Genomic DNA, 26643 nt, shown 5'->3' with positions numbered 1-26643 from the left:
TCATTCGTGAAACAAATAGTTGCAATCCAGGGAGATTGGAGTATTTTAAAATGCGCCTCAAAGAGCGAAATGACCTTTACTGTTTCTCACTAAATTTAAAAATGCTCTCCAGGGTCCTGCTAATGCAGTTAGCGGGAGAGGCAGATTTTGGGGCGGTGACAGCATTTTGATTTAGGGTGCGTGCCAGACCCCATGGGATTAACCACGGCTTTTGAAGTGCCTGCCCTGCTGGGGAAGGGGCCACGTGCTCAGGCTGAGCCTGTCAGGCCTGAGGTCGCAGGACTGCGTACAGGTCAGGGGATTTAAGCTGGCTGCAGGACAACAGTGGGCATTTGGCCGAGGGCGTGCGGTAGCACCTGTGCGTGCATTCAGCCCCTCTGAGGGGAGCTTACGCGCGTCTCCTAACTGGATTTAAAGGCGCATCTGCTGAAGCCAGGCACAACTGGCCAGGCTGCGGTGATGGGGGTGTTAGGGTGAAGACACCCAACCATGGAGCATACAAGTGCTTGTGCACCATGGAGGAGGCATGCTTTCACACTGGGGTGGTTTTTTTGGTTCTTTTGTTTGCTTGTGGCATTGTGTTCTTGTGTCTTAATAAATACAGGCCCCCTGCACCCCAATATCCCCTCCGGCAATGAAGCTGTAAATCACAACCTGGCTCAGGCGGAGCTGCTCTGGGTGAGCGTGGGTTAATGAGCTGCAGCCAGTCACCAGGTGAGTTGGGGCACTGGGCTGCTGGACAGAAATACTTTGAGTTCTTTGGGGTTTTTTTGAGAGTAATAGCTCAGAATTGCATCACCCTGTGAGGTAACTAGTTGCAGGGGTACAGCGCACAGAGGGGCGAGGGGTGTCACTGTTAGGAAGAGAAGGGTGGAAGAGGTGGTGGAGGAGCTCATTTCAGTGCCCTGTGGTGTGGCAGCTTTGCTGCCCCACGGAGCTGGGCAGTCCTGGGGTGCCAGAATTGCAGGTTTAGTAGGCTGTGCTCCCAGGCTGCTGTGCCTTTGGGGTCTGCTCAGCCTGTGCCCTCCCTGACTCCTTCTGTTGACACCCAGCTGCAGCACAGCTGGAGCAAACCTCGGAGGGGTGTTGTTGCTCCCCAGGAGTTGACCAGCAACCCCTGTGTGCCAGCAGGATGCGTTGCTACGGGCTGTCCCCCAAAGGCGCGCTCTGCCTGCAGTCACGGGGCTGCCCAAGGGTTCACTGGCCTGTCCCCAGCTCAGGGACACCCCAGGGTGTGGGATGCTGCAGGTGTGGGGTGGGGAGAAAGGGAAGGGATTTTGGGTTTTGGGAGGGTCACATTCCAGGAGACCCCAGGGGTGCTGCAGGGCAAGGGAGGGGGTAGGTTCGGGTTAGGACAGCTCCCCCAGCCCCACCAAGGTGTGCAGTGCAAGGCTCTCGTCTGGCAGGATCCCAGCACACGGGCAGTCCACATTGCTGGAAGTGCTCAAGCCCTGGCAAGAAATTTCACACGTAGCAGAGACTTTGTTTCGTATTTTATTGAATTTCATTTATATTAAATTAAAAATATATTTCTGACAGATTCATGTAACAAAAAGGCAGAACAGTTTTCAAATTGTTCAGCTGGGATGAGCATGGGTTGATGCAAGGTGGGTCGCGGTCTACATTTGCCTTAACAAACAGATAAAGCTCTACCCCAGGGACCATGAGGAGAAACTCGGGACTGCACACGGGGGATGAGGGGGAAGTATAACCACACAAAGAGAAGATCCACAGGTTTCTCCCCAGCCTCCAAACAAGACAAAAGGGGAGGGAAGGAAAAAAAGAAAAAACAAGAAACAATGAAAAGAAGGGAAATTATGCTAAAATATATACCTAATATTAACCCAGGTCAGTAAGTATTTTAACAGTGTATAATCCTCGATAGCTAAAATATGAGAAACAAAAGGTTAAAGTAACATTACGCCACACACAATTGGCATACCCTACTGTGTAAGCAAGTGCAGAAAGTCTGAACACACCACAATAGTGCTAAAACACAGAATCACACAGAATGCCAAAAATGGTACTTCTAACCAAAACCAGAGGGTGGGAAGGGAGAGGAAGAAAAGGGGAGGAGTGGCTTAAATCACAAGCAAATTACCTATATACAAATCAACCCTAAGGACAATTATGTTCCAAATAATGGTGTCCACAAGGAAAATAAAAGCAACATTATCCTTATTTACAAATGCAACTAGCTGTGTCTTTAACAAGCTATAAAAATACTATTCACATTTTCAAAGTAACATACAGTAGTTTTTGTATTTTTTTAATTTTTGTTTCAGAAAGGCAGCTAACTCTGAATGCATCACTTTGCAAGAAACGAGTGACTTCCCCAACACGCTGATGCTTCTCTTCTTCTGAAGGTACTTCATAAGGCAGAAGTATTGTTGTTTTGTCTCTTTGCACTTTGAGAACATGGATAATTGGCTGAACCCCAGACCCTCCCCACCTCTGCCTCTCGCCCACCCCGGGTAGGTGGCCGGGCTGCCTGCAGTGAGCGTGGCCCATGGAGGCAGCCGCCCCTGCGCCACGGCGCTGTCCCATCCCTGTATCACCTCCCAGGTGGGGCTCAGCCTTTGATTTTAAGGGAACAGCAATGTCATCATCCAGGCTTGGGTATCTGAGCCTCATCATAAAAGAAAAAAGTCAATACTTCAAGATGACCAAGTCAGGAAATACATTTTGGATATCTCTGGTTTTAGGAAGAGACTTCTTTTCCCCCTCCATTTCCCCTTCCTACTCTAAGGCTGCTAACTCTTTAGAAATTCCAACATACAATATTTGGGGAAATTGCAAAACCTGGGCAAAAAAAAAAAAAAAAGGATTTAAACCATTGTGAATAATGTATCAAATGTGTACCAATTACCGAACAAATGCTATAAAAAATTATATGCCTTCATCGACCTGCATTTTTCACTTAACATAGCCAACCATAAAACCACAAGTAAGTACCCAGCAGCTACCTTCAGTCCTCATCTTCAAAGGAACAGTGGTTTAGTGCATTCAAAGTTAGCTACCCCTTACACAGCTGCTCAGTTAATAATCGACCCATTTAACAGCAGTACCAGTTTATGCTACATATGTCATAGTACCTTACCTCAAAAGAACGGCATACATATCTACACTTACTTATAAAATACCATTCACAGTTTATTACTGTGGTTATCCCAAAAGGGTTTAGTCTTCGGAGTGCTATGGGCAATACAGTGTTTTCTCCCTAAGAGGGCTCAAAGGTTGGGCAGGACACGGGGACGGTGGTGCTGCGGGGACCAAACCACTGGCAAACAGCACGCACGGCAGTGACAGCCGATGGCTCAGTGTATGCGTGTGCCCTGGTCACACCTGAGCCATCAGCAAGAGGGTGCTGTGCGGGATGCACCCTTGCCCTGTTGGTTTCATCCACAACATGTCTGGAGCATGATTCCATGGCTTTTTTATTGGAGAGGGGAGAAGAACTGGGACATAATTACTCAGACTGTGTAACACCTTACAAATCTCCCCATAAACCCCCTCCCTACCAAGGTCCACAAAGCTCGCTCTCAAAATTAAATAACAAAAAAGGAGAAAAAAAAGCAGCTCTGACTTGTTTCCTAGTCAGGATAACATCCTTAGGTTTCTCCCTCACACCTTTTCCTGGCTTGTCGGCACAGGCTCCAGCTGGAGGATGCCTTGGGTGGATGCACCTCTTTGCTCTGGCTCTGGTTAGGAGATGTGCTTGGCTGCAGTTCAGGCAAGTCCCACCACCATCAGTCAGACCTGAACACCCACAAGCCTCCCCTGAAATGTGCTCTGTGTCCTCCAAACCTACAGGCAGATCCCAGCCACCACTGCAGTGCCACTGATGACAGTGCCTTCCCTGTCCGTAATTTTCCCAAGAGCAACGAGCCTACCAGCATAACAACGTACTAATCCACACAACGGTACAGAAAAATGACCTTGTGCTGAAACAAAATTAAAACAAAGGTGGAGACGTGATTTTTTTTTAGATATTTGAAGTCATGCTTCTAACACAGAGCTTTATTTCTGTTATTTATTCCCAATCTGAAAGCTCCATTTGTAACAGTGACCTTTTCTACCTGTGTAACGCATAGCAAGAGCCAGAAAAGAAAAAGAGGGGGAAGCTTGTGAGCACAGCAACGCTGCACAGAGGCTGCCCTGTGAGACGATTGCAGCTCCTTGCATGGGATGGAGTGTGACTATTACAGCCAACCAACCCCACCCCACACAGTCTTGGCTTTCTAAAAACGAATTTGAACCCAAATCCACTATTTTATATAACTACAGATGAACTGCTTTGTCAGCAGCAGAGGTCTAAGATCCATGGGAATAAAAATATTGCAAGTGACAGAGCTAGAAACGAAGGATGCATAGCCCACGTAACTGTAAGTAACACCACCTTTTGTGCTTTTTAAAAGCCAAAGAGGTGACTGATAACTGGAGGCCTGGCACTGGTTCATGCCTCTGTTCCACCAGTCATCCTCAAGTTGACCAGCCTTCAATGTGACTGGGAAATAAGGGTGGAAGCCCCGATACGCCAGTTGTGCGAAGTGAGGGAAAATCCATCCTGACAAGTAAGCAATGCCTCAGCCGTCAGTCCCCAGAGCATTTATGTTCCTCCCATTCCCTCTCTCTACAAGGGTCAGCAGACAGAGGGTGCGAGTGTCTGTGCGTGTGCGCACGTGGGTGCTGCAGTTACCTTGCATAACACGATGCCTGTGGAGGGTGCAGAGGGCTCCCAGAAGCAGTAGGGCTGACCAGGAGGATGCCTTCAGTCATCCTGGGGAATTACATGACCAACAGCCTAATTCTGACTTGTGCCAGTCTCCTCATCTCACTGGCCCAAATAATCCCGTCATTCCTTTAGCTGCTACCACGATACAGGACACCTACACAGACCCGGCAGGAAAAAAATAAACATTTTCTTTAGTATCGGAGTTCTCCATAGAGGTCCATCATCAGAAAAAAAACCCCACTCCTCCCAAGCTATATTTCTAGGCTGACGGACCTCACAGCTAGTATTTCTCATCCATACTGCCCAGATGTATCTGTAGCTATGGAAAGAATGGCTCCACAGAGCACCAGGGACAAGCTGGGCTTTCAGAGTTGCCATTTTCTTTACTTCTAGGCTGGGATTAGTGGTGTCTGAGGATGGGGCATGGCGGGAAACACTGCCCTATAGCTCCCTTTCAGATCTTTAGTGGAAACTGGTATCAGATCGGTGGCACATGTACAGGCTGCCCTGCCCCAGCACCACATCTACACAGGTGCCCTTTGCATGCAGCCTCTGGAGTTACCAGCTGCGGGACAGGAAAAGACAGGTATTTCCCCATTAATTCAGGAAATAATTGGAACAAGATCATTGCTTACAATTCCTGCAGTCAAGAAATGCGTTTTCTACCGAGTGGTTCAACCAGGGTTAACGCAACCTTTCTTTGTACACAGAAAAGCATTCCTGGGCTGAGCTTAAGGAACCTGAAACAGACCCACCCGGTGGCTCTTACTGCTGATAGTCGCTCCGATTTATTTCCATTGCTTGCTACCTGTGAGAGATGACCTGTTCGAAAGCAAGTTGTAAATACTCCGCTACATCTGAGTGAATGGCAATGTAAGAATCCCTCCTGGCTATTTTGCACAAAAAGAAAAAAAATGAAAAGAGCTGAAGAAGGAAACTTAAAAAGTAGTTGGTTTCAGTCAATTATGTTACAGCAAGTCAATCAGATCCAGCATTCATATCTGTTTGAAATAACCCTCAGGTAGATAATAACATCCAAGACAAGTATCACTGAAAGAGATTAGGAAAAAATAAGCTGTTGCTGTCTTTCATTTAGTGCGTTGCTTTGTGCTTTGAACAAAGGCTGATACACACTCGGATACCTGCTCTTGAAAAGTTAGTCACTGCTCTTCTGCTGCACAGGCTACGATATGGGAAAGGAAAACGTTTACAAATAGGAGACTACAGTATAAAATCCATAAAAACTGACAGTGCTATGCACAGATACCATTGTAGAACTAGAGAATTAATTACACCCAGACAACACGCTTCTGCTGATGCTCTCAGCTACTGCTTTGTGCTGACAGAATGCAGTTTGCGTTCCGAAAGATCTGCTTTCCCCCCAAACCTGTAATTACTCATTAAAAAGCCTGACCCTCATCTTTTACAACACAATACAGTTGAATGTTTGCCATGATTCTGCCGCGTGCATTTGCCTGACTTCTTTCACCAAAGCAGCAGCTATACCCCCTAAGGCAAACACAGGATCTGGGGCCAGCCAGGTATTTCTGCTGATCAGATTAAAGCAGCCAAACAGCTCTGCTCTCGGTTTTACTTTTTTTCTTTAACCACGGTGAAACTTCCTTTGGCAAAGAGACAAAAATCTGCCAAAGGAGCTCAGAACAGCTCCTCTAACTCTTCTGGAGGAAGCGTGCAGAATTATGGGCTGTCTTCCGAAGACTGCCACCCCCAGCAGGGAAAAGGAGCAGCTAACCAGACGCCTCAGCACCACGCAGGCCCACACAGTGCAACACAGGTCAACTGCTGGCACAGCGGGGAACCTAAGGGCCGCTGCTGGCAGCTGCAACTCAAACCAGAAGCTCAGGGAAAAAAAATGCCCACTAGTGAAGCTGCAGTCTGTTGAGTTTCCCACCATCACGAACTACTGCGCTCGTTAACCCTCTGTTATCCCTCTGCTGTTGAAGGCACAGCTAGCAGGGCTCAGCAGAGCTCAGCCTGGCTGCGTGTCACAGCCCCAGCGTAAGGCAGCTCCCGTTCTGGCCTTCACGCTGCCTCACCACAAGGAACCGCTGCATTTCCATGCCACTTGATATGTTACATCACACCCACAGTCAACAATTAGAATGAATAAATAATTCAAGTTTTTTTAAGAAACAAAATGTTAAAATGTTAAAAAAGACAATTATTTACATTCTGATTATTTGATGGGCTTGTTTCCAACACCAGTACTACTTAATTACCAGAGAAACAAACGGGCCTCACCTCCCGTGAGCCGCTACATCCCAGCACCATCCCTCCGGGTCTGGTGGTGTGCCCGCTTCTGCCCCAGCAGCCTTTGAGTGCACCTCTTTGAATTCAAACGCATAAGCTGTACCAGGATTTAATTTTATTTTTTTCTCCATTAGGAGTTACTCTGTTACAAGACCTGCTCAGGGACCAATCACCCCCTTTCTCTACCTACCTATGTACCCGAGCTTGTTCTGCGCTGAAACAGGACATCCATGATCCTCTGCCGGTCTTTGTCTCCAGGCAGCTTGGCAAGTGCATCCCAACCTGGCAGACCTTTGTCTGTGCTTCAGACAACACCCTGTGAGCACTACCGTGGGCAAATCTTCCCTGGAGTGGTGTCTCCAGGACCTCATACCACTCCCCTGTGCCCTCCTGCCCCCCGCCTCTGTCTCCTGCCAAGATCTTGAGGCCTTATGGGAGGGCACCAGGAGGAGGCAAGGCCTCCCAGATGCATGATGTTTTTGTAACCATCTATCCCACTTTACTGGTCTGCTGGTCATTTTGTTCTGCCATCAGAAACCACCTTGGTACCACTTGACCCAACGTCTCCTTTTAATAGCTTCAAAGATCTGTACTTGTTCTTGTTGTTTTCAGACTCTTCAGCCACGTACTCGGTTTAGAGGTTTAACATCTGCCCCTGCTGGTTCAAGCTGGCCTGAATACACCTGAAGCAGAAACAGGCTGTTGGCTGAACCAGCCTTGACCTAGTGATCACACACAACAAGCATATCAACCAACCCAGGTTTGAAATCTCCTCATACCTTTGTCAAGCTGACCTTCAGCCACCAAGATTTGGGTAACTATTCCTTGTTTCTTACTCCTTCCTCTCCTTGCTAGGATTAAAGGTGGCAAGCTGTTGAGGTGGCAGGGATTTGGAGGAGCCTGATGCCATTTCTAGACCAGTGATTGTTGCTGGTTGTGTTGTCAGGTTAGGTCACCCCAAAGATCTCAACTTTAACAGTACCGAAGTGCATAAACTGAAATACTGTTGTATCACCTAAGTTTGCCATCCACCAGGTATTGTTTCTTCCCCTTTAAAAGCCTTGTGGATGAAGATATAGGCAGACCTTCAAAGGTACTTAATAGTTCCTTAAGATTGTTGGTGGGAACTAGGTACGCAAATGCTCTTACACACATGGGTCTTGGCATGTCAGGAGCAAGCCATCAGTGTCTCTGGCCCTTACGCCTCCCTTCCCAGCTCCATCTGCCTCAGGTTGCTAAAACCATCCAGAACTCTGGCTGAAAGCATTTCCGAAGAGGAGCAGGCCATGGGGTGGGGTGGGGGTGTCTACCTAAGAAACGAGGTCGATGAAAGCAGAACTAAGTGCGAGGAGACTGACTCATACTTACTTGCATTTTTGATGGAAAACTCTGCAAGTCATGCACATTTTGACTTCTCAAACCCCATATGCACCGCCTTCTCTGCCAGAGTAATCCTCCTTTTAGAAAAACGTACTCCGTACTGTGCTGCAAGCCAGAACAGGCCATTTGTCTCCTCCAATCCCTTTCAGAGCTTGCTCTGCTGTCCTTCACATGGCAGCAGTAAGAGCTGCTTGCTCTGTCACTGTATTCTCTGAAGCAGTCAATGCAATGGCCTCTCAGAACTGGTAGACATTGTTCCAAAGACTTGATTTGCTTCATTTTGGCATTCCCACAGTCATCCTTTACATATAATTAATTCTTTTTTAATTTAAAATTAACATTTTGCTGGTCACTTCCATATTGCTTCATTCAAAATCCAGAAAACAGTTCAAATAAAATCGGAGCATAAGTGCAAACTAACTTTCCAGTGAACCGCTATGTGCGTTTTCTCCAGTCCAGTGTCTGTCTTCCAGTTTAAAGGACCCTTCCCACCACCACCCCACAGAGCACCAGCAGACTTCATGACCCATATCAAACTCTCCAGTTCTCCATCTTGTCCTCAGTGTTGCCTGACAGCATCCTCAACTCCCTTCATGATCACGAAGAAGAAAAAGAGGGAAGAATTTGTTTAGGTCTTATTATGTATTTATAGTCAGCAGGTACAAAAGAGGAAAGCAATGCTTTTTGCATACAAATCTTGGTTTCTTGGCCTGTCTTTTAGCTTCAAAAAGAACATGTTGGAGGCGTGGTTTTGTTACTCTCTTCTGAAAGGGTTTTTGTGTTTAAAGTGTTTGTCACGTTGGCACATATACAAAAATGGTCGTGTCGTGTACCAGTTCTGAGCGGGAGTCTCTGTGGTTAGGAATTGGCACAAAATCATGGTGTGGCTCAGAAAAAGGGTTTTGCCATACATTAGAGTCACATCATCATTTCTTGGAAAGCCACGATGAAGATCTGAACGATTACGAAAAGCCAGGTTAGCCATTTTCAGTTGGTGGGATAGAAAGTGTTAGAGAAAGAAATTGGATTCTCAATCTCAATTACTATGCTATCACACATGATATAAAAATTGTCCATTTTTCCCCCAATGGAAACTGCACTGAGATTTCCAGAAATGCTGTACAGACTCTCATCAGTTCCTGCTGAAAGAAACAGCCTCTCTGTGGCTTTCCCTAGTGTCTGACGAATTGCTGAGAACTAGCTGAACAGCAGGCAACACTGCCATTGGCCTTTACTGGTACTGTCTGGCTTCTCTGACCATTGGAACCTCCGCATCTGCGGAAAGTGAGAAATGCCAGATCGTACACGCCTTCTTTCAGTCTCTTTCCTTCCTTCCTTCCTTCCAGGTTCCCAACCCAATCTGCAAACAACTCCAAGACATCCTTTCACTTAGAAATATCAAAAATGAGTGAACTGGCAAGAAGAGGAAGCTCATGGGAGAAAGACAGGGAGGGAGGGGAGAGAGAGAAAAGGAGAGCGAGAGAGAAAGCGTGAGGCAGCTAGAAGGGGTTGCCTTTCCACTTCCGTAAGACCGCGGTCACTACACCACTGTATTTCGGTGTCTGTAGGGCGGCGGGGGCAGCACAGTGCCAGGCTTCAGGGAGAACTCGGAGAGGTATTCAGGATTCTCTGCCACAATGGGCCGGATCCGTCCATTCTGTTTGTAAAAGTATTTTGTGCTGTACTCTTGCAGGTAGTCCGGGTGCTGGAGGGTGCTTCGTGGGGGCAGGCTGTGGTTCCAGTAGTCTGGGTTGTCAAAGGCCTTCTTGGCTTTCTCCGGCAAATTGTTCTTCAGGTACTCAGCATTTTCCAAGGTGTTTGCAAAAGTGTTGAGGTACAACGGCTCGTTCACGTACTCATCCTCTGCTTTGGGCTGCCCGTTCGGAGCGTTGTGATACTCTGGGTTGTCCACAGCTTGGAGATCTCCATTCTTTCGTCGGGAAACAAATGGGTTCTCTTCCACAGGGTTTAGGTAATCTAAGGTAAAATAAAATAAAATAAAAAAAAATCAGCAAAGGGAGGGAGTAATCCATCCATATAGCAAGCATCATGTGTACGTTACTACCAGGCTTTACCAGAAGCAGTACTTGCACTTGTGCATCCTCCATCCCAGCCATGAGTTCAGGTGCCAACTACGTTGAACTACGTGAACACACTTGCTATGAGTGAAGAATTTGCAACCTAAGCAGACAATATGGGTTAAAATGAAGACCCTGGAAGATGAAGTGACTCATCAAACATACTGGTAAACTAAACTAAAGCTCTCGCTGAGTCACAGCCCATGTACCTTGCGTGATCCTGGACTTCGCTCGGTGTATGATCGACAAACACACCAAGCGACTTCTGCCTCTGCTGCTGACTCTCTGTTGCAGCCTTGGGCATATCAGTCAAACCCTCTGCTCTGCAGTCTTTCCATCCAGAAAGCTCTACAGAAATCTTAGTTAAGCCTCTCTGCACAAAAACCATCCCCCAGGGCTAACTTCTAAGACAGCTTCATTTCTAACAGAACAATTTGCCTGATTAAAAACCTTCCATCCCTGAAGGACAAAGGGCCTCGAAGTGTTATAAAAAAAATGATTCAAATGAGCCTTGGAAAGAGTACAAGAGAGCCTTACATCAGCTCCAAAACAGGACTTGAAGCAGGTTACAGTCACTTCAGATCACTTTCTGTGGATTAACACTACAAAAAATCGTAGCTGAATTGCAGAGAGGTTTTAAGGCACATGGAGTTTGCATGGGAAGCTAGACAGGAGGTGGGAGGGAAGAGAAACCCAGACATTGGCTGTCCTAGGTTAAAAATGCATGCTTAGTAAGGTCTCTTCCCCGGCCACACACAAGTGACTGAGCCACAGAGCGATGGATGCATTGAGTGTCGTGTCCTGCCCTGCTCTGTGTGTAATGAGGTCTCGCAGCGAAGCAGAAAGCCAGCCAGCCTGGGCAGGAGGGAGGCCACTGCCACTGCACGTGGGCTGCAAAGGCAATGGCTTGGAGGTGAGCCAGGGACAACAGTGCCTGGGGGTGGGACCCCTGCAGCAAGGTATGTCAAAAGCATCCAGTTCATTCAAGGCTGGAAATCATCAGATCAAAACCACTCCAGTATTAATTCTGCTTTCCTTCTCATAGCCTAGAGGTGCCTTACAAAACAGGGTCTCCGTGCTGCTGCTGTTAGTGAGGGATGATCTCTCAGCTGATCTGTGCTGCACAGGGGTGCCAACACAAGACCTCCATTTCCAGTGGCATGGCTCTGGAGACACCTCCACACAAAGTCCTGCCTGTTTTAAGAGGTTGGCTATGTCCTCACCTCAGCTCTGTCCTTATCCAGGACAGGGCCAAAACTATTAAATGCAAAAGTTCAAGACTTAGCGAGTACCTCTGAGCACTTAGCTAAACCTTCGCTGAACCCAGGATGAAGAGGCACATGCGCCTGTACCAACCGCAGAGTGGGAACATTTAATTTATTTTTTTTCAGGCGATGACAGCCAAGCAGTGCTTTGATTTGAAACCCCCAGCTGACAGTGCGCAGCACTGTGGCCACACTGCAACATCCTTGTGCCTGTGCCCAGTGACACAGGAAGGAGGTGCTTTCTCCTGAGCTGCTGCAGGAGGGCTCAGGCAGCATCTGTGAAGTGTTTAGTTCCTTCAGAACAGTGAAGATCCCCAGGGTGAACCTGTATGTGAACATATGTGTGGGCTTACACTGAAGCAAACTCGCAGCATCAAATCTCTGGTTGCAAGGGTGGTTGCAGAAGAGCAGGGCCATAAGTGCACTCCCACAATTGCTACAGCCATGGGTCAAGCCTCAGGGCTCCCTCTGATTCCACCATGTAACACCAAGGGTAAGTGGCTTCCAAATTCTTAGCAAACACAGTAGTTACTTGGCATTTACATTTGCATTAATTAGTTTCTTTAAAGCTAATGCAAAGGTTTGAAAGCAAATTACTAATGACACATCCCCTTACATCTAAATGACTGCTGTCACTATTTAAAAAGGAAGAAATGAATGACAGCGAACTGGGAAGCATAAAAATCTGAGCTGGCACAGATCTAGGCAAACTTCACCTTGCAGTGATGGTCTCTGAAGCACATCTTGTTCTTTCAATCCTAAACTTCTCTTGGGTATAAAATGCCAGGTGTGTGTATTGGTTCTGTGATATGTTCAACATGACATTTACCAAGCACAATGCCATGAAGATAAAGAAGATCAATAAAGAAAGCAAAGTGGAGAATACGGCTGGCCAAAGATAGATCCTTTTCTTGGAAAAAAACTGAAGATTTGTGTTGGGATTACAAGAAGGTTTGGCTTTTTTTTAATTCCCGTCTCATTTCCCAGAAAGAAAACTAAAAGGGGGAAATACCAGACTTGACATATTGGCACATTTAAGCTCTTCTAAGTAGAAAATTAAGCAAAGCAAAATGAATTGCCATGCAAAGAACTATTAACCTAGTCAGAATATTTCAACCTTGCTGGGTTACTCAATAAAGCCATTGTTGGTGAAAAGCTGCTGACACAGAAAAAGAGAGAAAGCAGTCAGATTAGACCAGGAGTTTCTCCAGAAAGATAATTTTTTACCTGTTTTAGGTTTGTCTCGCATCGGCGTCATGTAGCCATCCTCATCCAGCTCTCCTCGCACGACCCGCTCGGGTATGAAGACTGTGGGATCAGCGCTGTACCTCTGGGTGCTGCTGTCCTCTTTTGACAAGGTTGCCACTTGTTTCCGTAGTGTGCCATTACAGCAGGTGTCTTCAAAGATCTCAGCAGTGGCCCCTTGAGCAACTGGTGCTTCTGGTATTATGCAGCCAGGAGCTCTGTATGGCATCGGCACTTCTGCAGCATAGCCACCATCTCTATACACAAACTGGTTCTGTTGAAAAAGAAAAGGCAGCATGGGAAAGGAGGCTCTGAAGGGAGAGAATATTCAACACTATGTCACCTCTGTGGCTCCTGTGCCTTTCCGGCCTCAACTGCTCAATGACGCATTTCACGGGGCAGGTGTACCCTTGTCCATCCTGCAGACTGCTGCATTGCCAGCGCTGCGGCACCAGCAGCAGCACAGGCTATGCTGCGGACTGGCAAAGTATCTGTCTGCCCAGTGGTGCTGAGCTGGCTTCCCCTCCCAGGGACTCACCACCAGAGCAGCGAGGGGAGCGGGGAAGCAAGCTGGCTGCTCAGGGCTGGAAATGGGGCAGGAAAACTTGTCTCCTGCCTAGACCTGTGGAGGCTGGATTTACACAGCTGCAAGAGGCAAACAGGCTATCTCTTCTGAACAAAACCCTTAAACCTCATGTTAGGGAAATCTGCAAAGGAGACGGGATAGAGGACACGATCATGTCTGAACTCTGTTTATTCTGGGGGGGGCTACTTTTAGGGTGTCCTACAGCAACAATCACATGGCCGCCCAAACACTATGCAATTCCACCAGGTAGTGCATTTCAGGCTGGTGAACTGTGTTATGCTGGTACCTCAACTCAACGGTTCAACTCGACCTACCATTTTGCTTGTCAGCTAGGGTGTGCAAGGAAATTTTGACCTATAAATAGGAAGGAAGAATGAACAGATTCATCCAAGCCTGTTACCTAAATGCTCTTTCAAGAAAAGTTAGCAGAATTTTAGGTGTGGGTCCATAGAGCTTGCACATGAATCCAGGCTGAGTAGAGATCTTGACTATTTGATTGCTTATATACACACTTCATTCACTGTTAGCTTTTCGGCCAGGAAAAAGGGGTCTGAAACAGAAAGTACGAAGCGAGGGAAGGAGGAAATCCTAAAGGATGAAGGCTGAATGTGAAATACTTACTCCTGACATAGGGGTGTAGGCAGGAGGAGGGCTGTGTCCAATTTCACTCTAATAGGAAAGAAAAATGGAATGATGGATATGTAATAAGAGGTCACACGAATGAAACAAGTCACATGAGCTGTGAGCTAACAGGGAGAAACATGCACATCGGATTTCCTAACTGAATCCAAAATCAAAGAATTCAGTCATGGCAAACACCTAACCAACATCGACAAACTGTGTGCCTCACCAGTCTTAGGGAGGGCTGCTGAGTTCCTCTTGCTGGGTAAGGGCATGTGCCATGTTACACCTGCTGACAGCTCCCGTATACCCTGCAAATGTCTCCTGTTTCGTTTTTGGAAAGGCAAATTGTACAGAAAGAATGACAGACGATGCAATCAACTTCAGAGGAAATACAGGGCAGGAGAAGTGCAGAAAGCAGCGTCCAGCTCCAAGACAAGGCTTGCTTTCCCAGGGACAAAGCAGGAGAGGAATAACTGGGAGGTCAGAAGGGTGCAGGACTGTAATTAGACGGTCACAGCTAGCTTAGTATCCCAGTAAAAACAGCCCCTAAGTTCTGGTAAACCCAAATATCACTGCGGCACCTGGATTTCAAGACTCCAATGTGCCACGGTCCTGCTCACCCTTCTAATGTCACCTACGTATCACAGGCTAAGGGGTTTTACTGAGAAGTCTGCAGTATCTATGCAGAGATCTTCATTATGATATTGGTTTCTGGAACCATTGTACACTGGCCTGTGGACCCTGAACTGCTGTAACATGACCAGCACAGCATCTGCATTTATATAATATATAATAAATATATTACTGCTTCTCAAAACCAGCCTGTTTTTTATTGAAGAAATGCTGATTTTTTTGAGGAAAATAAAACCACACCAAAACAAATTTTATTTTTCATGGGGGTTTCTAATGCCAAAAAGTTACTTTTTACACTGAAAGATCAGTTCATCATAATTTCTTTGTTTCCCATTTTATTTCAAAAACTTTATTACATTTCATTTATCTCCTAGTTGGGGGAGAGAAAAAGGGTTTGAAGAAAGAAGGTCTAAACTTGAGATAAACTAGAAGGAAAAACTGCCTCTGGAAAGACGTCTAACCACCCTGAGAATACTCTGCTTTAGAAAATTATCTCGGTAACCAAAACCTGTTTCAAAACCACATCCACACCAAGAAACATATCAAAATTAAAAGACAACATGCATCCTCACATAGTAAGGATTGGATGTTCTACAGTCAATCTTTCCCTTATAAATTCCTTGACAAAACATCAGGATGATGATGATGGTCACTGTCAAATTGTCTTATTTTATAAAGGAATGTTTTGTGTTTAAGCAAAATACCTGCATCAGGAAAAAACTTTAAAACCCCCTAACTTTTTAAAAATGCATACTGTCTGCCTGAAGACCCTTTTCTGGTGATGGAGAATACACCCATTTCTTTCTATTTGAAATACCGCCACAGGCATTTGGTTACTCAGATATAACACCTTCTGAGGTGCAAATGCAGTGATGAGCCATAGCTAGAGATACACTTTTCACCAGCCCCATGAAAATTTGTCCTTATTTAGCCAAGTTATGACTTAAAAAGACTCCAGGTTGCAAATTACAAAAGCACAGGAAAACCTTTGTTAGCTGAATTGTCTATCTGCACCACCCATTAGCAAAGCTTGAGCAGGACTCTCTCTGTTTTTCCTGAGCGAAACTAGATGCTGGAAGGAAACACAGGAGGGGATCTATCCCATGGTCTCAATAATCCCCCTGGCCAGTGCCCAGGGAGGAGGAAGAGAAGAAAATAGCAGTCTGAGCAGATTGCGGAGCAGTTGAGAGGCTTACAAGGAAAGTGATGCTGGAGGAGCTGGCAGCAGGGATGGTCAGGAGCTAGGGAATGACGCCTTGCAAAGGAACAGAAGGCAATGGCAAGTGAAAGAGACTGTGAGGTGCCAGGAAGTAGAAAGGGCTAGCACGTGACAGGAGGCTGAGTAAGAAGGGAGATGGTAGTAAGACCTAAATGCAACAGGGAGAAACAGGAAGCACAAGGACAAAAGACAGTCTGAAAGCACTGAAATACTTCTCTAGAGGCTGGAGCTGAACTTGAATCTCCTCTGCTGTCAGCAAATCGCTCTTGAACCGAAAAGCCCAATGCAGGCCTGGTTCACTGGCGCAGAGGGAGCTGAGCAGCCACTGGTTCTCCCTTAGCACGAGTGGTAGAGCTTTGCTCTGTGCAGCCAGTGGGAGCTCCATCGGGAGCTCCAGGGGCTCTGTGCATGGGTAATAGGGCTGAGGGAGGAGGGGCTGAGACACCACTGAAGTCTAGCCTAACTGTGACTCACTTCATTAAGCTTTTGCCAAAGAGCTCATTATATTTGAAAAGCAGAGCTTAAACTTAAGCCCAAGGCCTGGGAGCAACTTTGGCTTCTCTGGCTCAGCTGTGGCTGCTGACAGCCAGAGAAGCCAGGATGATGCCAACTGCAAAGAAAGTGCTGTGTAAGGCAGTACAGACAGATGACAGAGGGCTTGGCTGGATCAGCCTGGATGCCTCAGTGCTGCCCCAGCCAGGCATAGTCTCCTTCTCTCAGTCAAGAAAAGTGTACTTGTATCCAGAAACAGCCAAGAGATGTTCACAAGGAGGGAAGGAAGAACCAAAGTCAGCAGTTACCTTGCTGAGATGATCGCACTTGAGAGTGAAGAAGATTGTAACAGGAGAGGGAACACTTTACTGGAGATTACTTTTTAAAAGGGAACAGACATCAATACACATCTGGATACAGACTGTGCAGCAAGCATGTAACTTTGCAGTCTTCTGCAAAAGGCTTGTTTGGAATAACTGGGAAAGTCCCTTTAAACAGGGAACACAGTGAAAACTGGAGATGCTTTGATTGCAGAGGTCAAATCCCCCCCCGAAATCCCTCACCTTTCTTTTGCACCACAGACTTACAGTCCACTTGTAATGACACATGGGCAAGGACAGGTTGCAACTCATAATGTGTTAGACAAATGGATTAAAAACATCCCACGAGCGTGCCAGATGCTAGTTCGAAGTCCTGCTGATGGCTAAAGGATGTTGCACTGCAGGAAACTTAATCTGCCTTCTCCTTGCCCTCTGATCTTGTTTTTACTTGAATTCAGGGAAGCTTTCTGCCTACTCCAAAAAGATGGAGGAGGAAGTTGTGAAGACAGATAAGTAGTAAACTACGGTCCATAGAAGATGGTGAAGATTTAGGCACACTGATGATTACAGGTAGGATCCAGAGAAGAAATACAAAGCAGTGACTAGAAAGTCAGCTCTCTCAACGGTGAGGAATCCCAAAGCTCTACTGGGAATCCTCTACCTCTCTGTAAAGTTCTCCAGCTTCCTTCCCTCCCGCCTGCAGGCTACGAGACTCTGAAGAGGGGGGTTGCTTCTTTTGATTTCTAAGGTGGCTAAAGCCCTCCAGCTTATGCAAGAGTGAAAAGAGCTGTAGCAATATTGTCTTAGTATTATGTGCTGGGGATTAGAGTTCACTGCTGTCCACTTTTTACAGACACTAAACCAGTGACTGTAACGACTCCTTTTCTATTTGGTACTACACCATGCTATATTACGCACTTTTAATTTACATCTTTCTATTTTCACAGGGGCACTCCCATGAATTTCAACTTGTGGTTCACTGATTCTAGATGAATAAGGGGAGGGTTGTCTTGAACTCCTTTTAGTTCACAGCTCACAGGGATCTCTTAAAAGTAACTTAGGAAAGCAAGTCTTTTGTCAACATGTTTGACTTCAGCACACAGGGCTATGCGCGTCTGCCAGTAAATGTTTAGATGATTAGCAACTTAAAAAAAACACTGTTCTAGGATGGCCACATTATCTATCCGTGGGCAGGCTTTGCTCCACCCTCATCACAAAAGGCTAAACCCACTGTCCTAGCTTTAAATCTTCTTGGCCAGGACTCTAAGATTTAATCACACACTATGCAACTGTAACAACATAATAACAGGCCCTCTTAGACTAGCCCTGTCCCAAGATGTCAGGAGAGACTGGACTAGCATTAATGCATTTATTTTTGCTGACAAGACCCTTCCCAGTCAGTGACCTGCCCACTAAGATCACAGTAATGGTATTTTCTTCATGCCACCCCTTTAGCTCTGTATTAAACATAGGTATCATGCAACAACATGCTTAACACAGAACCTTACATCTTGGCTCTTCCCCAAACCACTGTTGTCTGTACATTTTTTTTTTTCTTTACTGTTTTCCCCATGAGTTAATACCCTGTGGCCACTGTTCCAAAAAAAAGGAGGCAAAGCAAACAGCTGTCATGCCAATTAGTGGGGCTGAAAATGTGATATAAATGTTTAAATGTCTTTACATTGCCTGCTAATTGCAATGTGATGTCATGATTTTGTAGGCTTCTAAGACAACAACCCCCAGCCAGAACACGGTCAGGATATGAATCACACTGTGAGCAGAAAATACATTTGGACCTTATCAAGTAAAACTTAGCTAGCTTGATTTGTATGTGTAATCCACTTTACTCTGTTAATTTTTCATTGTTGCTGTTGCTGGCTTTGCATCTGAAATACAATGTTGAAATACAGAGCTGATGTTCCTTTTCTGAGATCTAGGTTTTCGGATTTCTGATCCTGAAATTCTGACCTGAATGATAAAGATCTCTAGCTTGTTGACATGGACAGAGACTTCAGAGGCTGGTTGCTCAAGGATCTCATTACATAAGACTGCTTAAAATGTCTCAACTTGCATACTGGAAAAAAAAAAGATGAATCATTACTCACCTCCTTTTGATCGTGTCATATGCATTATATCCACTAGCTCTGGCGTGCACACATCCATTGACATCTAAACTCTAAGCATCCTCCAGAAGGAGCCTAGCCTTTTTAACTGCCCATGAACAGCCCTAACCAGAAATGCCTGAGATTCCATTCTTTATACCACGATTGAATTTCAGGCACAAACATGACATCAGTGAGAAAAGGTAAAAAACAAGCAAATGTCCCCTAATGCCTTCTTAGAGGCCCTTTGGTATTAAAATACCAATGACATATCAGCTATTATAACCACTAACGTTTGTGTAAAATAAGCCTTGATAAAAGAGAGGTAAATAACACTTCCGTGAATACGTGAATATTGGCTTGTGTTATTGCTTTCTATTCATTAATTTCATTTTCCAATTCCTTGCTTCTAAAATCTCCCAAAGGTAAGCATCTCCTCCTTTATAGCAGAGACATAATATTTTCTGGCTGCACATTAAACTGTAATGAAATCAAAGCCTTGTTGGGGCCTGCCACTCATATTTATGTAGTTGTGTGAATATGGCTCTGCCTTGTCTCTTTTCATTTGGGTCTAGCATCATGCCTGGAGTGTGGCATCCAGAGCTGTGTTCCTCCCCCTGCCTGCACTACAGTTCATCCCACACCAGCCCTTCGGTGACGACAGCTGCACCCACAGCAGATTTCAGGTGGAAGAAATGCTGAAGGTACTCAGCAATGTGATGCTGCTCTGGGACTATGGGTGGTACAGGACTATTACCAAACAGAAAATAAATAAAATACTATTTTAAAGCATGATCTGCTACCCCCTCTTTTCCTTTCCCTAGAAACTGTTTACCTGATTTGAAAGCAAGTCAGTATCCACGCTTGAATCACCAAACCACAGCCTCCTAACATACCAGGCTGAGCAGGTCTTGCTGCAAGCACCAAGATTTCAGCAGTTCTCTAGGAAGGACAGCTGATTTATGTGAGTGGATCTGAATAATACGTTTGGGATGCTCTGGTGGGGCCGCAGGCAGAGCACACAACACAGAGTTGTCCCACCAGCCCCAAGCAAACTCCAGCTACATTTCAAGGGAGCAGCCTGGTATTTACAACTGATCTGAACTGAAATTCAAATACGAAACACCACCCCAGGAGAGCAGCCACCTCTGCTACAGAGCAGTCCTGCTTCCCTCTGACCACAGAACTAACAGCTTACTATGCCCTGCTTCAGATAGCCCACAGCAAACACATCTGAGATGAAAATCAAAGGAAAGAAAAAATATGTACCACGAGATCACTCCGTAATGTTAAATAGAAATGAAATGCTGTTGTGGTATAGTAATAGCTAGAAGTCTTTGCAGACCTCTGGAGATTTCTGGTCCTAGCCCCTGCTCAGAGCAGGACCGTATATAAGAAGAAAGGATTAGACACCCCCAGGCCATTACAGTTACAGCACATCCATCCCTGAAGCTCGAAGCACCCGAGGCAAGTGCGGCATTCCTCATGCTCTCTCTTCTGCTTAGCATGGGCTCCTGTCCCTGCCTAAGGGAACTCCACTCCCTGCTGGGTACTCTCCTTTAGGACTATGAAGAAAAGTTCCCATTAGCATCACTGCCAAGCGTCGCGGCTTGGCGCTAGGCAAAAGTCACTGCTGGCACCTTGTATCATTTCAGCACACAGAAAACCAATCACAGCATCCCAGAGATGTACATCCATTGCAGCTGGTTTGGGATATGTATGTATGTGTCTCTTACATCACCTGTTTCAGGCAACAAACAGCAATATGGCCCACCTGAGTTAATGTAGCAAGACGGGATGTACATTTTTCCAGTGAAAGGAAAGCCTATTATTCAACAACAAAATAAAAGGTAGGAATAATATACACAGGGCGTGGACAGTAGGTACGCAATAAATTACAATGCCCTTAGTTCAATGGTCATAAAGTTCCATTGAGGATCAATGAATCTTTACTGGAAACCATGATGTCCCGGTCCCTTTTCCAGCACTACCCTTTCTCAGAATAGGTGTAAACATTTTAACTGGAATGTTGATACACAAGTATAGAAAAGAATGTAAGCACCATTCTATGTTAGCTAATGTTTGCTCCAGTCTCTGACAACTGCTCCTTCCACGATCAGGACACAAAACACCCAGTTTAGCTCAGTGAGGGGGAAAAAATAACTATAGAAGAAACAAGGAATAAGTCTTTTCTGCATATAAGTATTTTCTGCACATAAGTTTTTTCTGGTTACTGTTTGTCAGAGGAGTGGTAAAATTTGGAGCTGAGCCTGAGCTCTAACTCGGTTCACATAGGCTGCCTGTATCATCTGGATGTGCCAGATCACGTCCTGGCAGTATGGTGGGTTGAAGACATCCTAAACTTGTTCAGAATTAGTATGGATGTTTCACTGGTGAGCTGGGTTCAGGTCAGCACTGACTGACTTCATAGCTTCAGATATATCACGTGAACTTTCTCTTGCACAATTTTCTCCCCTAACAGCAGCCTGTTTTCAGATCTATAAACTCTTTTAGAGCAGTCCATATGCAGAGGGATACCCAAATTGTAATACAGCCTTCTAAGAGTGATTTAACTAGGACTGTGAACAGTAAACGCCATATATCACAAACAAAACATGCCTAACCATCTTGGCGTAACGGTATAAGAAATGACATACTTAAATATCGCACAGAATATTTCCTGTGCTGTTACTGGAAACTAGCAGACATACACCATATATTTTCAGTCTAAATACTTCACCAAGTAGAGGAATCAAAGATTACAAAATGACCAATGAAAATAATCTGTGAGGAGATGCACGATGGGGCCACAAAACTCAGTATCCAGACACGGTGACAGGGAAACATGGGTGAAATGTTTTTTCTATACCTGGGCTGGGAAGAAAAGCATTCACCCACTGTATTGGCATCAAAAATACTACCTGGAACACCCCCTGTCCTCCAGATACCAGAAACCTTCAACCTTCCAACCTTCAGAATGGCCAGCAAACAGACTTCAGCTGGCACAATGTAATTTGGTCTAAGCATGACACAAGAATGAAGCTGCAAGAATTCCCTTCCCCTATTATTTTGTATTCACGCACGGTGTCAGACAGACAAGAGAGCAGGAAGAGAGACAGCTTGCATGTGTCTATCTTTCCCTTTCAATCTCTTTTACTCCCATATCCCTCCTGTCACCCATGACTAGCTTTCTGTCACTCCTTTTTTAATACACTCTCCAAGACGTTTTACAGTAAATAGCACCTTCTAACACTGGGCCAATTCCCCACAGTTTGGAAGAGACAACATACCATTTCATAGCTACTCTAACAATTCTCTGTGGGAGAGAAGGGTCAAGGCACTGCTCCTGCTCATATGCTGTAGCATCTGTCCAAAACACAGGAACAGCAGCAGCTCCTTTTCTGTACAAACCTCAAGCTTCAAATCCCAAAACAGGGAAAGGATGGGAAATGGGACCAAAACCACAACACGGTCATGATTTGTGATTGCGACACGGCAGACAAAAAAAAAAAAAAAGAAAGAAAAAAAAAAAGGCACAAAAGAAAGCTGATGAGCAATACTCAGGGCAGCAGCCCCCTCCTATGCCGCACGCTGCATTGCCATCTTCCCCAGTCTGTTTTGTACAGTAATCAAAGGATATTCTGAGCCTCTCAAAATGCCATCAACCCTCATTGAGAATGAAATAGAGCACATCTTCACTGAAGCCTTTACAGCAGTAATCATTATAGCATGCTGGCCTGAACAGGGAGCTCTTACAGACAAAGATGGGTTTTAAAAATAAAATAAAAAAGCCTTCCTAAAATCTGAATAGAAACTTGATGATAATCTCCCAATTTTATTATGCAAGGGGGAAAAGAAACCCATAATTGTGCACTCTTGGTCTCTTATAGCAAAGAATAGGCTTCTTGATGAAACGCTGAGTTGATTTAGAGCAGGGCTTTGGTTCTGGTGGCAATAATACACTAAAAGAAATAACTATCCAGCTGATTTGGATAAAATAATCATTTTTTAACATTCTAAATCTAAACTTCATCTGTGCCTCCTCCCACTTCTCCCCACCGCATCTTTTGGAGAGTCTTTTTATAGCTTTGAGAATTTTTTTTCCCCTCCCCTACCGCAGCATTTAACAGGAAAGACAGACTCTTTACTGTGGCTAACAAAAGCCACTTTAGGCTGTGCTGGCATTTATCCCCATTGCAGGTATGTTTAGAAAGTACAGTATTCGACACAGGATGCTCCAGAGTCCTCCTGCCACCTTATGGCCAAAGCATTATCACCTGAGTCCCATTGCTGTGGCTTGGGAGACCCAACTGTCACAGGCAGCCAGGTGTTTCAGTGACACCTCCTTGGAGCCCTTCCAGGTGCATTTCCAAATCATGGCCCCTTGTATTTTCAGGTGCTTTTATTATTTCAAGAAAATCATACGATTCCTTAGAAATGCGTATTTTTCACCAACAATTTATGCTTCAAATCTTGTTAGCAAAGGAAAATTTTCTCCCAGCTCTCATAATTATTTCCTGACTCTTAGTCCACTTTTCCATCTACTGAATTACGTAGAGTTGTTTAGCTTGCTGTTTTCCAAGAATGCCTCATCAGTGCAGTGTAGAAATATTTATTACTTACTCTCTTTATATCTATTGACTTTTTTTCTTTCCACAAGAGAAAAGAAAATGGATCAGCTGTGAGCTCTCTTGACTGTTAACACAGCCAGCAGCTATTCATGGATTAAGCAGATGCTGTCTGATTTTAAACCAGTTTATATTAAAGCTCAATGAATTCACATGTCATGCACCAAGGTTTGAAGCAATATACAGCTACAGTTGTTTCCACCCATTCCACTGAGCGTTCACTTGTGGTAGGTCTCCCCAGGAAGTACTGCGAGGTGGTGATTTGTTATTAAATATATCTTCAATTTCTAGAAACCAAAATGCCAACCAATGCTTTTAGAAAGTCTGACTCTAAATTGACATGCCTGAAGTCAGGAGACTGAATGTGACAGAAAAACAGCTAAGGCATTAAAAAAATTGTGTTTTAAGGCACTTGGCCTGCAAAACCATGAGGCAATTTGACAAGTTGGTCCTGATCATCTATTCAGGCTGAGAAGGGCTTACTCCTTGAGAAATACCACTGATTTCAGCTGGCCTGGTTGCAAAGCAAGAAACTAATTGCCATAATGCACTTTCAAAGAATTCTCTGTGAAGAGCCAGCCATCATCTAATCTCTTTGAATTCTCCATATGAATTTTCCTTCTTTCTCCTTTGGCAAACTTCACACATTTAAAAAAGATATTTAAATACTCATATTCTAAAGATTCATATTTTGTGAAAAGCTTTCCTTTTTCATGTAAATTATTGAGACTGAAATATTTTTTTCATCTAATGTATTTTACAGCGTATTTTTGCATTTTTGTTCTTACTACTTCATTCACCCCGAGCAATGAAATTAGACTGACTAGCATCAGTCCGGGTTCGCCTTCTGCTTTTCACAGACAAAGATGGCCTTGTGCTATCTACCTTTCCAAAAAACCCACAAAAAACACCTAGAAACAGACGCAGCAGAATTTCCCAGAAGAAGAAAGCTACAGCAGGCAAAATATTTGTGATGGTCAACTAGACACCAACAAAACACTAACAGCCACTGAGAATTGCTTAATGTAAAAAGCACAGCAGAACAGACAGGCACCTTCTACCACCAGGATGTCATTAAAACTTAGAGAAGCAGAAAATGGGAATTTGAGATCTTGAAAGCGAACTTGGTGGGACTTCCAGATTTACCCTAAAGGTTTGATGGCAGCAACTGCAGTATCTGGTACAGTGTTGCCAAGACTCTACTAGGAAAATACACAAAATGCAGCGTTTAATGAAAGTCATGTAGAAGGGATTCATACAAACTTTCCCAACTAATCAAGCAGTTTTTCAAGAAGCAAGAGAGCTAACATAGAGTTGGTGTCAGTGTAATCTTCCGAAATGCTATGAAGAGCTTTGATATGATGTCTAGTCAATTTACAAGTTCATCTGTTCTGGCATTGGAGATTTCATCGCAACACTTGCACCAGGAAGTGAAAGAGTCTAGTAGAAAGGCAAAAAAGTAACTACTACGATTTTCAGAAAGTTTTTGATCACCTTTTAAGGAAAAGGAACTAAAGAAACAGGACGGAAATAAATAAAAAAGTCTACAACCTGACAGACTGCAGGAATAAGCATCAAATTTAAGGAAAGATTTGGTCATATTATTTTTGGGAAGACACTACAGAAGAAAAGGGTAGCAAACACCACAAACCAACCAAATAAAAAAGAGGCATCACTGTCCTTTAACAACACACAAATAGGACTACCCTACTCAACCCCATAGGCAGAGGAGATTCCTGATAACTGGAAGCTCCTTAGTTTAGCACAGAAAAGGGTGCATGGTGGACAGTAATAGGATCCAAACCCTGCTAAAGAGACTTTTTAACGTTGTGATGTATTTTCCAACCCACTTGCTATATTGAAGACAATCTTTCTAAAAGACAAACTCTACCTCAAACAGGATTTCTGCACTTGATGCAGAAATTAAGAGACAAGAGACTCTGGCCTATGTTATGCCAGAAGGTTAGACAAAAATGCTTGCAATGGCCCCATCTAGCCTTCACGCAAATTATCTATTGACTTTAGGATGAAGTTGTTTTACTGCCATCAGCCCACCATGGCCAGGACACACCTGGAGAAACAATTTAGCTTGAGAGCTTGGCCAGGAACGGTTAACTGCATGTTCTTACAGAAAAAGAAATGGGGATCAGGAAGACACCAACTGCTACTAAAGCCCTGGACACGAGGAGATTCATGGACAAATCATGACTCCCTCCAGCCACCTTCTTTGCTAAGAGGAAAGGATGCTATAACCAACTGTTAGCCCTCCCCACCTGCAATGACAGTAATTCTCACACTAGCTCAGCTGTGCTGACACACTGGGAAGTGCCCCTCCAGACTCTGACTGCTCTCCTAAATCCTCCCTCCCAGCTGTAACTGAAGACAGGGGTGCTTACAGCCCGCCACCTTCCAAGTTTGCTGTATTTCAGTATGTAAAGGAGGCCATATTAGACCTCAGATCTGATGTTCCACCAGAGCATTGCAAGTGCCTAAGAAATTCAGCCCCACTACTTAAACAAATCTAATAAAGTCACTTAATTCTGGTAGTGATCCCACTGAGTGAATAGTCCCTACTGTCCATGACAGGCTTTGGAAGGAAAGATGCCATGCTGACATGAAACACATCTGAAAATCACTAACAACCACCTCCTTTGTAATCTTGTGATTTGAAAATGGCTACCTTTCAAATTTAGAAACCAGAACAAATTAATCATAAAGATAGCTTCTTGCCTGCCTTCTCTCTGAAATAATCTTTTTATACACAGACATATACAGATGTTAGACTATGAAAGACTACCAGACCTAATGCCGCAACAGGACTGCCGCAATGGCATACCAGACACTACTCAGGGAACTGAAACTTGGCTTTTGGCATACGGGTCTGCTTTAGACAAGCAGAACAGTCTCCCTGGATGTGTGAATTGGACACCTCTGGGAAAAAAAAAAAAAAAAAGCGCTTGATATTTAATTGCAGAGTCAGCAGGTGCTTCCATGATATATAGCACATGGAATAAAATTACAGGGACAGTATCAGCCAGTAATAAACAGTATGGACTGTTTTCAGC

General features: G+C 44.8%; 1 protein-coding gene across 3 annotated transcripts in view; it reads right to left on the bottom strand.

Moving 5' to 3' along the window:
* Positions 1 to 1480: 1480 nt before the first annotated feature.
* ERBB4 (erb-b2 receptor tyrosine kinase 4) overlaps positions 1481 to 26643 on the bottom strand; it is a 643185-nt gene continuing 618022 nt past the window's right edge. For 2 of the 3 annotated variants that reach the window (XM_055812936.1, XM_055812934.1), the window contains exons 26-28: positions 12957 to 13248; positions 8375 to 10363; positions 1481 to 7689 (exon numbers count right to left, since the gene is read on the bottom strand). In XM_055812936.1, coding sequence (XP_055668911.1) covers positions 9927 to 10363; positions 12957 to 13248 — 729 coding nt within the window. In that variant the 3' untranslated portion in view covers positions 1481 to 7689; positions 8375 to 9926. The remainder of the gene's footprint in view (positions 7690 to 8374; positions 10364 to 12956; positions 13249 to 26643) is intronic. The other variant, XM_055812935.1, reaches the window with a different exon arrangement.

This window comes from Falco peregrinus, chromosome 8 (genome assembly GCF_023634155.1).
Source record: "Falco peregrinus isolate bFalPer1 chromosome 8, bFalPer1.pri, whole genome shotgun sequence".
NCBI lineage: Eukaryota > Metazoa > Chordata > Aves > Falconiformes > Falconidae > Falco > Falco peregrinus.
The sequence above is the reverse complement of the archived record's forward strand: the minus strand, read 5'-3'. Positions and strand labels throughout refer to the sequence as shown.